The sequence below is a fragment of the Tachyglossus aculeatus genome, chromosome 15 (assembly GCF_015852505.1).
Source record: "Tachyglossus aculeatus isolate mTacAcu1 chromosome 15, mTacAcu1.pri, whole genome shotgun sequence".
NCBI lineage: Eukaryota > Metazoa > Chordata > Mammalia > Monotremata > Tachyglossidae > Tachyglossus > Tachyglossus aculeatus.
This window is the reverse complement of record NC_052080.1, coordinates 7,672,891-7,689,829: the sequence shown is the minus strand read 5'-3', so window position 1 is coordinate 7,689,829 and position 16,939 is coordinate 7,672,891. Positions and strand designations below refer to the sequence as shown.

At 42.8% G+C, this 16,939-nt stretch overlaps 2 protein-coding genes across 6 annotated transcripts in view; one reads left to right on the top strand and one right to left on the bottom strand.

Annotated features, from left to right (window-relative positions):
• Positions 1-2,713: 2,713 nt before the first annotated feature.
• On the bottom strand, positions 2,714-13,124 carry TRAPPC2 (trafficking protein particle complex 2). Of its 3 annotated transcripts, none has more exons than XM_038757261.1 (5): positions 13,056-13,124; positions 8,138-8,249; positions 7,376-7,520; positions 5,078-5,163; positions 2,714-4,013 (listed from the first exon to the last, which is right to left on the bottom strand). In XM_038757261.1, the coding sequence occupies exons 2-5, from the start codon at positions 8,228-8,230 to the stop codon at positions 3,915-3,917; spliced, it is 423 nt and encodes a 140-aa protein (XP_038613189.1). In that variant the 5' UTR covers positions 8,231-8,249; positions 13,056-13,124; the 3' UTR covers positions 2,714-3,914. The 3 variants fall into 3 exon arrangements, with proteins under 3 accessions (XP_038613189.1, XP_038613188.1, XP_038613187.1); XM_038757260.1 differs by having other exon boundaries at positions 12,898-13,061; XM_038757259.1 differs by lacking the exon at positions 13,056-13,124 and adding an exon at positions 12,804-12,887.
• Positions 13,125-13,933: 809 nt separating this feature from the next.
• OFD1 (OFD1 centriole and centriolar satellite protein) overlaps positions 13,934-16,939 on the top strand; it is a 35,957-nt gene continuing 32,951 nt past the window's right edge. For all 3 annotated transcript variants that reach the window (XM_038757308.1, XM_038757307.1, XM_038757306.1), the window contains exon 1: positions 13,934-13,987. The gene's annotated coding sequence lies outside the window, so the exon portion shown is untranslated. The remainder of the gene's footprint in view (positions 13,988-16,939) is intronic.

Below are 16,939 nucleotides of genomic sequence, written 5' to 3'. Positions count from 1 at the left end.
CACTCACAAAATACAGGCAGTGTCTCACCAGGTGGTATCTGATGTCTTTTGGGGATGATCAGGTGCAAACTTTAGTTGTAAGTAACCTCAGACAACCATGGCCCTCACACACGACAGCCTATCTTTTCTTATATTTACCTGGATTAAATTACGTGGACCTTTGATGAACAGAACAGAACCGATGGCCAGAGGGATTTAGTATGTTTTAAATTCATCTTTAAAACCCTAGGCAGGGGAAGGCTGGTGGAATATAGCTGTAAATGCAGTACAGTCTCTCATCTACCTGCATAGCTGGAGCAGGGCAATTTTGAGGTACACAAATAGAAAATTATATAGCCAGTTCTTGACTGATTTTTTTACTTAGATTTGAATACCAAGATGCTGATACTGAGATTTAAACATCCTAGAAATTGACTGTAAGTTTTGAAAACAGAATTTTCCTGTTAATCTTCCTTGTGAAAGATTCAGAAACGGTTGTCACTCATACTTTAGAGAAATTACAATATCAAAATTGGGCTTTTGTCAGCAACATATTCTACAGTCATTACTGTTACATGTGTATTGTATAGTCACTACTCTTTATGAAACTTACAGTGTTTCTCTTCTGGAAGTCTGGGCAATTTGTGTAGTTGACTTGGTTAATATAACACCCAAACTATAAAACTAAGAGTGGCATAAGTCTGCAGTTGACTGAACTGCATAACTAAAGCACTTTAAAATTATATGCTAGTGTCTTACCTTTAGTTTCAGAGTCAGGAAACTAGAAAAAGCTTTGTTTTAGAAATAAACAGCACTATTAATTATGTGTTGTTAGGTCATTTTCTAGAAGCAAAAAAATTGTTGCTTTACTTGTGGTAGTGTTGACAGATACGATGGGTTATTCTAAATACATTTTAAAAGTATCAGAACTAAGAGTAAATTCACCAACGTTTGATTCACTGTCTCTTTGACAATGTACTCCTCTCCTGTTTACTAGTTAAAAGCAAAAGTTGATTTTCTGCCCTGTGATGTATTTGCTTGTTCATTCTGATTTCCTTCTAGCCACACCTGCTTCCCTGGTTCCTCTTTCCTCAATTTCTAATACTTGCCCCTTGCAAAAAGCAGCATATGATATCCCAGCCTTCAAACTTCTGACACTAAAAATAATTGCCAGTTGGCTGTTAGCAGTTTGTGTTCAACATAATGTAACATAGTTTGGGGAGGTAGAATCATTATTTAATGTTTTGCTCTTCCCCTTTCCTGGATCTTGGTTATCTGAGAGCATCATTCCACTTTCTTTCGGGTAGTAATGTTTCATTCTTCCATGTGTATTTCCACTACCTGATTTCGATACAATGGTTTTAGGGAATGTTTTGACAAGACATGAAGCAGCATGGGTCAATGGAAAGAGCCTGGGCTTTGGAGTCAGAGGTCATGGGTTCAAATCCCTGCTCCGCCAACTGACAGCTGTGTGATTTTGAGCAAGTCACTTAATTTCTCTGTGCCTCAGTTACCACATCTGTAAAATGGGGATTAAAACTGTGAGCCCCTCATGGGACAACCTGATCACCTTGTAACCTTCCCAGTGCTTAGAGCAGTGCTTTGCACATAGTAAGCACTTAACCAATACCATCATTATTATATCTGGCACCCCCCACCCCCCACCCCCCCCCGGTTTGAATGTACCTGGTCTCTGTTATGGTATATATATATATATATACACACACACACACACATACATTTGAAACATTTTGGAAAGGTCACTGAACCCCACCACCTTTTTCCCCCCAAGAGAAAGAATTGAGGGGGAGGAGAGCAGTCACTGTGTATGTCCCAGGCCAGGCAATAACCCAAAGACAGGAAAAACGTGTGAGGCCTAAGGGAAGTTCTGGTAGTGTTGACCTGGGAAAAATACATGTGCATGGAGAAGTAGATATATATCTGCTGGACTAGGTGAAGATGAACCAAACCTGCACCTGGTTCTTTAAAAGTACAGTGAACCCACAGGCATCTTATGATGATGATGATGATGGTATTTGTAAAGTGCTTACTATGTGCCAAGCACTGTTCTAAGCACTGAATGGAAAAGCAATAGTTGATTTTAGGGTCCCTGGGATATTTGAGGTCAGAAAAGTAAGCAGACTAGAACAGATCAGCAGTGTGGGAAATTGTGCTTACTAGGTATTCTGGAAAGGCAAGTAAAACATCAGTGCTTTAATGCCTCGTTAGTGTCAAAGTAGTGGTACTCACTGCAGTAGAGTTTGTAAAATGCCAAGCCAAAACCTTGTTACCCAATCTAATCTGACAAATTCAATCAGACTGCAGTTTTCCTCTGAATAGTAGAAACTCATCCCTCATTCCCCTCTTCCGCCCTTAAAGCCTATGGGATTCACTTTAGAAATGTTAAAAATACCCTTTGGGCATCTTTTAAAAGTAAAAGACATCTAGACATTTAAACATCTTTTAAAAATCTTTTAAAAGTAGCTATCCTAGAGGAGATGACCCCCTGGAGCAGTGAAGTGGTCTTCAAAGGCAGCCTCCTTAACCTTAACAAGTCTAGTTACAACTGGGCCAAAAGGCTAAGGCCCTGATGAAAAAGGTATGGGGAAATCGGAAAGGACAAAGAACGCAGCCAGAGTGTTCCAAAGGAACACTATTGTGTTGTGCCATCCTTGTTTCCTTAATCCCAAGTTTACCCAAGCTGGAAATGAACTTACTCTTGTTTCACAAGGTATTTTTTTTTTTTACCACAGAATAGCAGTTTTTACAATTTATTCAATTTCTAGCACAAATGAAATGGTTTTACATTTTATTGGGTTATGGATTGCACCACAGTACAGTCTTTGAGTTTAAATTTCTCGACTTGCTTGGATAAACATGCTGTTTATAAGCCTTGTTTAGGAAACAACCCCAAATCCATTTAAGGCCGTATGGCCAACAATATTCTCATTAGCGTTTTGCTATATTAGTGTGTAAAACACCAACTGTGATCACAAACAAACTTGGAACTGATATTCACAATTACCACCCCAGACTTCTGGCATGTTAAACTTAGTTAAGACATTACTGAACCCATCTAAGAACACTGAACCCATTAAGTTTTAGAACAAGAAATATGGACGTCTTGTACAATAAAACAGCTCTCCCATCTATTCTGTAAGTTGCTTAACTACTGAAAGTGAATGTAATTCAATTTTAACTCCTAATTATTGTTTTTGGACTAATGGAATATGTCCCACCATCAAAGCATCAAGCCAAAAAACTTAAGAGCACATCAAAAGATGCTTAAGGCCCAACTGCTCATTCTTAACATGAGTGTTTTATGTGGAACACATATATCACATTAGAAAGGGAGATAATGGAACTTAGGAATCTTGAGTCTAAATTAAAAAATATATATATTAAGGTGATACACAACTAATCCCCCGCTCCCTGAACTCAGCAGTGATTTTTTCTTGTAAAGTTGTTGGCCGGGCTTTTGCTGCATTAAGTAATCTACCTTGTTCTAATTGGTTCACCTTTTTGGCTATGCAACCTATTTTCAAAAACCAAAATGTTAATTACATTTTATTTGTGATTAGAGAAACAATATTTTCAGTTGTTCTATCACATCTCTCAGTCCAATTTACCAAATTGGTTCCCACATCAAAAACCCCAAACCTGAAAATTTGGGGTCAAACTATCCAGATACTCCTCAATCTGTACAATAACAGAAACCCTCAAAGGTACTTGATAAATGCCTTTAGAAGTATATTCTTCACAAGCAGGAGTTAGTGTGACCTTTCTGCCAGCAGAAAACAAAAAATGACGTCCCACTTTTAAAGAGATTGAAAGCTCTTTTGGTCTAGAATGTATTTACTGTGATAGTGGAACAGATAAATATTTACTGGGCTATTTAGTCAATTACAATGCACACATTAAGAAGTCTTCTGGAATCAGCTTAAAAGATGTTTCTTCCCAAGAAATTGGACTTTTCTATCAAATGCACTTGATCGAATTGGAGAATTCGGTTCATAGAATGGATTCATTGCAAACTGAAGGAGGAAGACAGACCAGAAGCATTACCAAGAATATCCTTACTAAATATCACAGATCTTATGAGTAAAACCGTAAACTACCGGGCAGGGTCTCAGTTCAGGCAGCGATAACTGCTCACTGTGTTATCAGATACATTCTGAAGTCTGACCAGAAGCATTATCAAGAATATCCTTACTAAATATCACAGATCTTATGAGTAAAACCATAAACTACCGGGCAAGGTCTCAGTTCAGGCAGCGATAACTGCTCAATGTGTTACCAGAAACATCCTGAAGTCTAACTAGATGCTTTCCTTTCAGTACACTTGTTTTTATGGCTCCCTTCTTGAGGAAACTTGGAACAGGCATCAGACCCAGAAATGTAATACGTCTTTTTTAACATAATGATCATCACAAAAGCAATTCTGAAGCTGTTCCCCCAAATGCCTGTAACTACCAAGGATCCTAAGGTTACTAATTAAAGGCAAGGATATAATAAACCAGTTTCTCAAGCAAGAGACTTAAATATTATATAGTAGCACACAACTGAAAGAAAGTGATAGTACTGAATGGAATAGTTACAATGCTGCAAATTTTTTTTTACTTTCCAGTAGCCTAATGATTTATTCTGTATATTTTATATATATATATATATATATAAAGTATATTATTTTATACTTCTGTACTTACAAACTAAAGATATTCCCGCCTCACAGGAGCATAAGGTCAGGCTGATTCATGTTGGTTAAGACTGTAAGTTCTTGAAGGGTGTGAACCTTATTTCCCCTCCCCAGAAGCTACAAAAATACCAGTGTTTTTTTTCAAATATGGTCTAAATTTCTGCCCATATAACATTTTCAACCTATATGATCCCTAAGGTGTTGCATTCAGTCTACTAACTATTCAGGAATTCAACTACTATTATTTCCCTTAGAAGTCAGTTACAAAATGCTTCTTCCACATTTATAATTTTTCACTTTTTACTTTGCATGATCCCTGTCCAAATCAAGTTTGAATTCTTCCTCCCTTTATACAAAACATTCTGACACCCAAAATTTAAGTTGAAAAAAAAAAAAACATACCTTGATATATAAATCATAAACATCACTGAAGAAGTTTTTTATTCCATCTTCTTGCCGTACATCATGAAGCATAATGAATCTCATATGTGAAACAATTAAGGAAACCATTTTTTTTTTACCTAGCTTCTCAAAGGATATTGATGATGATGAGAAATTAAACATGTGAAGCCAACCCTTGTAAATCAATTTCCTGAATCTTAAAAACTATCAGATATTGTCAAAGAACACTATCTTTGTAAAATGCTTCTTTTTAGAAACTTTCAGTTAAACAATTTGACACACAGACAGACACATAGTCTGTGTCTTGGCGTCACAGACTCCGTCCTCTCCTGGTTCTCCTCTTTATCTCTCCGGCCGTTCATTCTCAGTCTCCTTTGTGGACTCCTCCTCCCCCACCCATCCCCTTACTGTAGAGGTTCAAGGGTCAGTTCTTAGTCCCCTTCTGTTCTCTACACTCACTCCCTCGGTGAACTCGTTCGCTCCCACGGCTTCAACTATCATCTCTACGCCGATGACACCCAAAACTACATCTCTGCCCCTGTACTCTCTCCCTCCCTCCAGGCTTGAATCTCCTCCTGCCTTCAGGACATCTCCATCTGGATGTCTGCCGGCCATCTAAAACTCAGTATGTCCAAGACTGAACTCCTTATCTTCCCTCCCAAACCCTGCCCTCTCCCTGACTTTCCCGTCACTGTAGACGGCACTACCATCCTTCCCGTCTAACAAGCCTGCAACCTCGGTGTCATCCTCGACTCCACTCTCTCGTTCACCCCAATCAACCCGTCACCAAAACCTGCCGGTCTCACCTCCACAACATTGCCAAGATCCACCTTTCCTCTCCATCCAAACCGCTACCCTGCTGGTTCAATCTCTCATCCTATCCCGACTGGATGACTGCATCAGCCTCCTCTCTGATCTCCCATCCTCCTGCCTCTCCCCACTTCAGTCTACACTTCACTCTGCTGCCTGGATTATCTTTGTACAGAAACGCTCTGGGCATGTTACTCCCCTCCTCAAAAACCTCCAGTGGCTGCCTGTCAACTTAAGCATCAAGCAAAAACTCCCCACTCTCGGCTTCAGGGCTGTCCATCCCCTCGCCCCCTCCTACCTCCCCTCCCTTCTCTCCTTCTAGAGCCCAGCCCGCACCCTCCGCTCCTCTGCCGCTCACCTCCTCACTGTACCTCGTTCTCACCTGTCCCGCCGTCGACCCCCGGCCCGCGTCCTTCCCCTGGCCTGGAATGCCCTCCCTCCACACATGCGCCAAGCTAGCTCTCTTCCCCCCTTCAAAGCCCTACTGAGAGCTCACCTCCTCCTGGAGGCCTTCCCAGACTGAGCCCCCTTTTTCCTCTCCTCCCCATCCCCCCGCCATACCTCCTTCCCCTCCCACTTGTATATACTGAACAGATTTACTACTCTATTTTACTTGTACATATTTACTATTCTATTTATTTTGTTAATGATGTGAATATAACTTTAATTCCATTTGTTCTGACAATTTTTACACCTGTCTACAGGCTTTGTTTTCTTGTCTGTCTCCCTCTTCTAGACTGTGAGCCCGTTGTTGGGTAGGGACCGTCTCTATATGTTGCTAACTTGTACTTTCCAAGCGCTTAGTACAGTGCTCTGCACACAGTAAGCGCTCCAATAAATATGGCTGAATGAATGAATGACACATTTTCTATAAGTATTCCTATAATTTGAAAATAAGGTAAATGGAAATGTACCTTCTACAATTTTTGTAAACTTTAGTTTCCAGAAGTGACCCAGGCCATTTCTGATATTTAAACATTCCCACAGAAAACTTTAAACACAATTTTTAATTGTGTTTTTACTATTACTACTTTCTGAAGCCATTAGTCAGTAAGCTTAACAAAAACTTTCATTTCCTAATTCTGTTCCTAAATCTTCAAGTGTTTAACAGAAGCTGTATTTTAAAAGCTGTATTTTACTTGGAAAGTTGGAGAGAATGTCTTCAGTTTACGGGAATAACTCTGTAAAATACTGAACAGTTGTCCTAGCATTATGATCTCCAACTAAATATCACCCCTCTCTAAAATGCTGTATTGCCTTTTCTCTTATGCTGCTGTTTCAGAATAATGCTGGGTAACCTTCAGGGATGTGCTATTTCTTCCTTACTACTACTTTTCCAAAAACTATGATTAAACTGTGCTCTGGCCTCCATAATTTAGATTCTGGCACGTGAGGTTGAAAGTAAAGAAGCCCTCCTTTTCAACCTTTTTTTTTTTTTTAAATCAACACTAAAATGGGAGGAGAGGGGGGACGGCACAAAAAGGATATGACCTGCAGTAACAAAAGCAGAGACAAACCACTCATTGAATTTATCCACCGTTTTCAGGTACATGTTGTTAGACAACCACATATTTTCATCTACAAGGTCAAGGGCAGCGTGTGCTATGAACTGATTCAAATGACGGTGATCATCCTGGTTAAAAAAATACAAAAGACAGTAGGCTGAATAAAAAAAAGCATATTGTGCTCTTTTGCTATAATTATGCACAAAAATGGTCGTAGAGTTCTAGTTTCTTAATGTTAGAAATACTTGTCGCTGCCAAAAAAGGAGTAATACACACAGAGAACTATCTGGAGCGATGCTTTAAATAAGAGGAGATGCTGAGGGAAGGATGGAGTGAAAGGAAAAGGGCAGGGCTCCGCTTATATTTGTTTCCTGCTGCTTTCTATTTTTGCTCAGTTCCCAGGACAGTGTTGCTGTTGTGAGGGCTGGAGAGTTACTGTCTTCTAAATGAAAATTTAAAACTGGGATACTCGCCCCAGGAAGTACTGAAGAAGTAATTTTAAGATTACTTCTTGTTTTGCATCTACCAGGAGTGAAGGTAAATATCCAACTCACTCTCTTTGCTCTCTATAAAGGCTCAACCTTTTTGAGCTGAGCCGAAATATGGCATAGGGGGCTTTCTTTATATTTTCAAAGGCAGCAAATGACACCCCTCAAACGGTAAACTACAAGGTTCAGTATAACGTTACAGCATCTGAAAATCATCTATATATAGATGACATATATACATATATATATATACACACCTTGGATTCCACTTTCCCAGCAGGCAAAAATTCCATTTCAAACACTGGATTATCATGGTGACCAACAACCACAAAATAGAAACTTCCTGACATTCTCTGCAAAATACGGCCCCTAATTAAATGAGAGAACATTTCCAGAAATAGACTTTAGAGACGGAAAAACAAAATTTGTCATTATCCTGTGATTGAAACTAAGCCATTTGGGGATTTTACATTCTGTTACTTGGATGTACTGTGTCCGGGGCTGAAAAAGATCAATTTAAGAAAAACAACAGCTCTTCGGGGTAAATTGAAACAACGCCAATCAATAAAAAGTATTCGAGTGCTTCTGTATGCAGATAACTGTACGAAGCAAACATTTTCTAGACGAGGAGTTCACTTGGGTGGGACAGAAAAGTGAGATACTCAACTTCCTCCTATCTTCCTTCACAGGAATAGAGTGAATTATGTTGGTTTAAGCGTCAGGTTGAGGAGTAATTTATCAGGGCACGAGGAAGGGAGGAAGGGCCAGAAACTAAGCGTGGCTTAGAGACAAGAGCCAGGGCTGGAGAGTCAGAGGTCGTGGGTTCTAATCCCCACTCCGCCAATTGTCGGCTGTGTGACTTTGGGCAAGACACTTCACTTCTCTGTGCCTCAGTTCCCTCATCTGTAAAATGGGGATTAAGACTGTGGGACAACTTGATTACCTTGTATACCCACAGAGTTTAGAACAGTGCTTGACGCACAGTAAGCGCTTAACAAATCCCATTATTATTATTATTGTTGTATCTACCCCGGCACACAGAACAGTGCTTGGCACATAGTAAGCGCTTAACAAATGCCATCATTATTATTATTTATTAACCGACAACACCAACAGGGAGGATGAAGGAATCTGCGGAATGGAGGAAGTGAGTTTTCAGGCAATTTTCCTGTCCTTTTCCCCAGCTTGGTGCAGATTGGAGCTTTCAACGGTGGGGCTCCAGCGCTTAGAACAGTGCTTGGCACATATTAAGCACTTAAATACCATCATTATTATTACTTATTAAACGACTCTACCAACAGGGAGGATGAAGGAATCTGCAGAATGGAGGAAGTGAGTTTTCAGGCAATTTTCCTCTCCTTTTCCCCTGCCCAGTGCAGATTGGAGCCTTCAATGGTGGAGCTCCAGTGCCTAGAACAGTGCTTTTTAATAATAATAATAATAATAACAATGGTATTGTTAAGCGCTTACTATGTGCAAAGCACTGCTTTAAGTGCTAGGGGGATATAAGGAGATCAGGTTGTCCCAATTGGGACTCGCAGTCTTAATCCCCATTTGACAGATGAGGGAACTGAGACCCAGAGAAGGGAAGTGACTTGCCCAGAGTCACCCAGCTGGCAAGTGGCAGGGCCAGGATTAGAACCCATGACCTTTGACTCCTAAGCCCGGGCTCTTTCCACATCCCAAGCGCTTAGTCCAGTGCTCTGCCCACAGTAAGCGCTCAATAAATACAACTGAATGAATGCTTGGCACATAGTAGGTGCTGAACAAATACCATAATTATTATTAGCAAGGGATAAGTAACCCTACCCCTTGGTTACTTATACATACATGTACTTTTAAATATATTAGTCCAGTGCTCTGCCCACAGTAAGCGCTCAATAAATACAACTGAATGAATGCTTGGCACATAGCAGGCGCTGAACAAATACCATAACTATTATTAGCAAGGGATAAGTAACCTTACCCCTTGGTTACTTATACATACATTATACATACGTGTACTTTTAAATATATTAGTCCAGTGCTCTGCCCACAGTAAGCGCTCAATAAATACAACTGAATGAATGCTTGACACATAGCAGGCGTTGAACAAATACCGTAATTATTATTAGCAAGCGATAAGTAACCTTCCCCCTTGGTTACTTATACATACATTATACATACATGTACTTTTAAGTATATTAGTCCAGTGCTCTGCCCACAGTAAGCGCTCAATAAATACAACTGAATGAATGCTTGGCACATAGCAGGCGCTGAACAAATACCATAATTATTATTAGCAAGGGATAAGTAACCTTACCCCTTGGTTATTTATACGTACATTATACATACATGTACTTTTAAATATATTAGTCCAGTGCTCTGCCCACAGTAAGCGCTCAATAAATATAACTGAATGAATGCTTGGCACATAGCAGGCGTTGAACAAATACCATAATTATTATTAGCAAGCGATAAGTAACCTTCCCCCTTGGTTACTTATACATACATTATACATACATGTACTTTTAAGTATATTAGTCCAGTGCTCTGCCCACAGTAAGCGCTCAATAAATACAACTGAATGAATGCTTGGCACATAGCAGGCGCTGAACAAATACCATAATTATTATTAGCAAGGGATAAGTAACCTTACCCCTTGGTTATTTATACGTACATTATACATACATGTACTTTTAAATATATTAGTCCAGTGCTCTGCCCACAGTAAGCGCTCAATAAATATAACTGAATGAATGCTTGGCACATAGCAGGCGTTGAACAAATACCATAATTATTATTAGCAAGCGATAAGTAACCTTCCCCCTTGGTTACTTATACATACATTATACATACATGTACTTTTAAGTATATTAGTCCAGTGCTCTGCCCACAGTAAGCGCTCAATAAATACAACTGAATGAATGTTTGGCACATAGTAGGCGCTGAACAAATACCATAATTATTATTAGCAAGGGATAAGTAACCTTACCCCTTGGTTACTTATACATACATGTACTTTTAAATATATTAGTCCAGTGCTCTGCCCACAGTAAGCGCTCAATAAATACAACTGAATGAATGTTTGGCACATAGTAGGCGCTGAACAAATACCATAATTATTATTAGCAAGGGATAAGTAACCTTACCCCTTGGTTACTTATACATACATGTACTTTTAAATATATTAGTCCAGTGCTCTGCCCACAGTAAGCGCTCAATAAATACAACTGAATGAATGTTTGGCACATAGTAGGCGCTGAACAAATACCATAATTATTATTAGCAAGGGATAAGTACCCTTACCCCTTGGTTACTTATACATACATGTACTTTTAAATATATTAGTCCAGTGCTCTGCCCACAGTAAGCACTCAAAAAATACAACTGAATGAATGCTTGGCACATAGTAGGCGCTGAACAAATACCATAATTATTATTAGCAAGGGATAAGTAACCTTACCCCTTGGTTACTTATACATACATGTACTTTTAAATATATTAGTCCAGTGCTCTGCCCACAGTAAGCACTCAAAAAATACAACTGAATGAATGCTTGGCACATAGTAGGCGCTGAACAAATACCATAATTATTATTAGCAAGGGATAAGTAACCTTACCCCTTGGTTACTTATACATACGTGTACTTTTAAATATATTAGTCCAGTGCTCTGCCCACAGTAAGCACTCAAAAAATACAACTGAATGAATGCTTGGCACATAGTAGGCGCTGAACAAATACCACAATTATTATTAGCAAGGGATAAGTAACCTTACCCCTTGGTTACTTATACATACGTGTACTTTTAAATATATTAGTCCAGTGCTCTGCCCACAGTAAGCGCTCAATAAATACAACTGAATGAATGCCTGGTACATAGCAGGCGCTTAACAAATACCATAATTATAATTAGCAAGGGATAAGTAACCTTACCCCTTGGTTACTTATACATACATGTACTTTTAAATATATTAGCCCAGTGCTCTGCCCACAGTAAGCGCTCAATAAATACAACTGAATGAATGCTTGGTACATAGTAGGCGCTTAATAAATACCATAATTATGATTAGCAAGGGATAAGTAACCTTACCCCTTGGTTACTTATACTACATTATACATACATGTACTTTTAAATACATTAGTCCAGTGCTCTGCCCACAGTAAACGCTCAGTAAATACAACTGAATGAATGCTTGGCACATAGCAGGCGCTGAACAAATACCATAATTATTATTAGCAAGGGATAAGTAACCTTACCACTTGGTCGCTTATACATACACGTACTTTTAAATATATTAGTCCAGTGCTCTGCCCACAGTAAGCGCTCAATAAATACAACTGAATGAATGCCTGGTACATAGCAGGCGCTTAACAAATACCATAATTATAATTAGCAAGGGATAAGTAACCTTCCCCCTTGGTTACTTATACATACATTATACATACATGTACTTTTAAATATATTAGCCCAGTGCTCTGCCCACAGTAAGCGCTCAATAAATACAACTGAATGAATGCTTGGCACATAGCAGGCGCTGAACAAATACCATAATTATTATTAGCAAGGGATAAGTTAGCCTTACCCCTTGCTTACTTATACATACATTATACATACGTGTACTTTTAAATATATTAGTCCAGTGCTCTGCCCACAGTAAGCGCTCAATAAATACAACTGAATGAAGGCTTGGTACATAGCAGGCGCTTAACAAATACCATAATTGTAATTAGCAAAGGATAAGTAACCTTCCCCCTTGGTTACTTATGCATACATTATACATACGTGTACTTTTATATATATTAGCCCAGTGCTCTGCCCACAGTAAGCGCTCAATAAATACAACTGAATGCATGCTTGGTACATAGTAGGCGCTTAATAAATACCATAATTAGGATTAGCAAGGGATAAGTAACCTTACCCCTTGGTTACTTATACACACATGTACTTTTAAATATATTAGCAGTGGGTTGGCCCAGATGAGCTGTCCAAGTCCCTTCCCTCTTTCGCCTGGGGGGGTGTGCCCCCCCGCTTACCTCTCCCAGGCGCTCAGTACAGTGCCCTGCACGTAGTAAGCGCTCAATAAACACCACGGATCGACCGTTAAAGGGCGGGGGAGCAACGTTCAAATCCGAGGCCTTTCAGGCGCAGAGCGGTACCTCAGGGGGGAAAAATGGCGGCCACTGTCACTCACCCGGCCGAACCCGCGACTTCGGGAGCCGCTCTCGCGAGACCGTGACCGCTGCCTCTCGCGAGAGGAGGCGCGGCGGGTGCGGCAGGGAGGGCCGCGCATGCGCGCGACGTGTGCGCGCGCGACAGGGAGGAGCACGCATGCGTGCGGCGTCCGCAACAGGGAGGAGGGCGCATGCGCGCGCGACAGGGAGGGAAGGGCGCGCATGCGTCCGCGACAGGGAGGGTGGGGCGCGCATGCGTCCGCGACAGGGAGGGGGGGGCGCGCATGCGTCCGCAACGGGGGGGGGGGGAGGAGGGGCGCGCATGCGTCCGCTACGGGGAGGGAGGGGCGCGCATGCGTCCGCGACGGGGAGGGAGGGGCGCGCATGCGTCCGCGACAGGGAGGGAGGGGCGCGCATACGTCCGCGACAGGGAGGGAGGGGCGCGCATACGTCCGCGGCAGGGGGAGGGGCGCGCATGCGTGCGGCGTCCGCAACAGGGAGGAGGGCGCATGCGCGCGCGACAGGGAGGAGGGCGCATGGGCTCGCGACAGGGAGGGAAGGGCGCGCATGCGTCCGCGACAGGGAGGGTGGGGCGCGCATGCGTCCGCAACAGGGGGGAGGGGCGCGCATGCGTCCGCTGCAGGGAAGGGGGGCGAGCATGCGCGCGCGACAGGGAGGGGCGCGCATGCGTCCGCGACGGGGAGGGAGGGGGCGCGCATGCGTCCGCGACAGGGAGGGAGGGGCGCGCATACGTCCGCGACAGGGGGAGGGGCGCGCATGCGTCCGCTACAGGGAGGGGGGGCGCGCATGCGCGCGGCTCCCGCGACAGGGAGGGGCGCCGCGCATGCGCGCGGCGTAAGCGGCAGGGAGGGCCGCGCATGCGCGCGGCTTTAACAGTCGGCCGTTGGAGGGGCTCGAAGACGGCTTAAGGGCTGATCCGGGAGTCCGTGAGGTACGGATTTCCCGCTTCGCTCCCTCTTTTCATTCATTCAATCAATCAATCAATCGATCGATCGTATTTATTGAGCGCTTACTGTGTGGAGAGCACTGTGCTAAACGCTTGGGAGAGTACCAATGGGCAACAGCTAGAGATGGGCCCCTACCAACCACGGGCTCACAGTCTAGAATCAATCAATCAAACAATCAATCGTATTTATTGAGGGCTTACTGTAAGCAGGGCACTGTACTAAGCGCTTGGGAAGTACAAGTTGACAACATATAGAGACAGTCCCTACCCACAGTGGGCTCACAGTCTAGAAGGGGGAGACAGAGAACAAAACCAAACCTTTTAACAAAATAAAATAAATAGAATACATATGTACTAGTTAAATAAATAGAAGGGGGAAACAGACAACAAAACGTGTAGACAGCTGTCCAAACCGTCAGAAAAAATAGAGCTATATTCACATCATTAATAAATGAAATAGAGTGATAAATACGTACAAATATAATAATAATGATGGCATTTATTAAGCGCTTACTATGTGCAAAGCACTGTTCTAAGCGCTGGGGAGGTTACAAGGGGATCAGGTTGTCCCCCGGGGGGCCCCCAGTCTTAATCCCCATTTTACCGATGAGGGAACTGAGGGCCCAGAGAAGGTAAGTGACTTGCCCAAGGTCACACAGCAGACATGTGGCGGAGCCAGGATTCGAACCCCTGACCTCTGGCGCCAAAGCCCGGGCTCTTTCCACTGAGCCACACTGCTGTGGGGAGGGGAAGAGGAGAGGAAAAGGGGGGGGCTCAGTCTGGGAAGGCCTGCTTTCATTCATTCATTCAGTCGTATTTACTGAGCGCTTACTGGGTGCAGAGCACTGGACTAAACGCTTGGGAGAGTACAAATGGGCAACAGATAGAGACGGCTCCGACCAACCACGGGCTCACAGTCTAGAAGGGGGAGACAGACAACAAAATGTGTAGACAGGTGTCAAAACCGTCAGAAAAAAATAGAATTAGAGCTATATTCACATCATTAATAAAGTAAATAGAGTAATAAATATGTACAAATGTACACAAGTGCTGTGGGGAGGGGAAGAGGAGAGGAAAAGGGGGGCTCAGTCTGGGAAGGCCTGCTTTCATTCATTCATTCAATCATATTTATTGAGTGTTTACTGTGTGCAGAGTACTGTACTAAACTCTTGGGAGAGTGCAAATGGTTAACAGATAGAGACGGCCCCTACCAACCACGGGCTCACAGTCTAGAAGGGGGAGACAGACAACAAAATGTGTAGACAGGTGTCAAAACCGTCAGAAAAAAATAGAATTAGAGCTATATTCACATCATTAATAAAGTAAATAGAGTAATAAATATGTACAAATGTACACAAGTGCTGTGGGGAGGGGAAGAGGAGAGGAAAAGGGGGGGGCTCAGTCTGGGAAGGCCTGCTTTCATTCATTCATTCAGTCGTATTTATTGAGCGCTCACTGTGTGCAAAGCACTGGACTAAACGCTTGGGAGAGTACAAATGGGCAACAGATAGAGACGGCCCCTACCAACCACGGGCTCACAGTCTGGAAGGGGGAGACAGACCAACAAAACCAAACAAGTAAACAGGTGTCAAAACCTTCAGAATAAATAGAATTAGAGCTATATTCACATCATTAATAAAATAAACATGTGCAATTATAAAGTAATAAATTTGTAGAAATATACACAAGTGTGGGAAGGGGTAGGGCAGAGGGAGGGAAGGGAGGAGGAGCAGAGGGCAAGGGGGTGCTCAACCTGGGAAGGCCTCCTGGAAGAGGTGAGCTCTCAGTAGGGCTTTGAAGGGAGGAAGAGAGCTAGCTTGGCGGATTCATTCATTCAGTCGTATTCATTCATTCAGTCGTATTTATTGAGCGCTTACTGTGCGCAGAACACTGGACTAATATCATAATAATAGTGATGGTATTTGTTAAGCACTTACTATGTGCAAAGCACTGTTCTAAGCGCTGCGCTGGGGAGGTTACAAGGTGATCAAGTCCCACAGGGCACTCACAGTTTTAATCCCCATTTTCCAGATGAGGTAACTGAGGCCCAGAGAAGTGAAGTGACTTGCCCAAAGTCACACAGCTGACCGTTGGCAGAGCCGGGATTTGAACCCATGACCCCTGACTCCAAAGCCCGGGCTCTTTCCACTGAGCCACGCTGCTTCTCCCTAAGCGCTTGAGAAGTACAAATGGGCAACAGATAGAGATGGTCCTTACCCAATAACGGGCTCACGGTCTAGAAGGGACTATGTTAAGTGCTTACTCTGTGTCAAGCACTGTTGTAAGTGCCGGGATAGGTAGAAGGTAATCAAGTCTGTCCGACGTGGGGCTCACAGTCTTAAGCCCCATTTTCCAGATGAGCTAACTGAGGCATAGAGAAGTTAAGTGACTCTCTCAAGATCACACAGCATACAAGTAGCGGAGCGGAATTAGAACCTCTGACTCTCAAGCCCGTGCGCTTGCCGCTGGGCCATGCTGGTCTGATTTTTCAAGACTGTGGCTTTCTAATAAAATAATACCAGTTGTGGTATTTAAGTGCTTACTGTGACCCGGGCACTGTACTGAGCTCTGGGGTGGGTACAAGCAAACCGGGTGGTACGCAGTCTTTGTCCCACATGGGGCTTGAATCCCCGTTTTACACCTGAGGGAACCGAGGCCCAGCGAATAATAATAATAACGGTTTCTGTTAAGCACTTACTACGTGCCAAGCACTGTTCTAAGTTTGGGGGTAGATACGAGGTAATCAGGTTGTCCCACGCGGAGTCTCACAGTCCCCATTTTCCCGATGAGGCAACTGAGGCACAGACAAGTGAAGTGACTTGCTCGAGGTCACACACCAGACAAGTGGGCGGAGGCGAATTAGAACCCACCACCTTCTGACTCCCAAGCCCGTGCTCGCTATCCACCGTGCGAAGGGTCAAGTGATATGTGGAACCG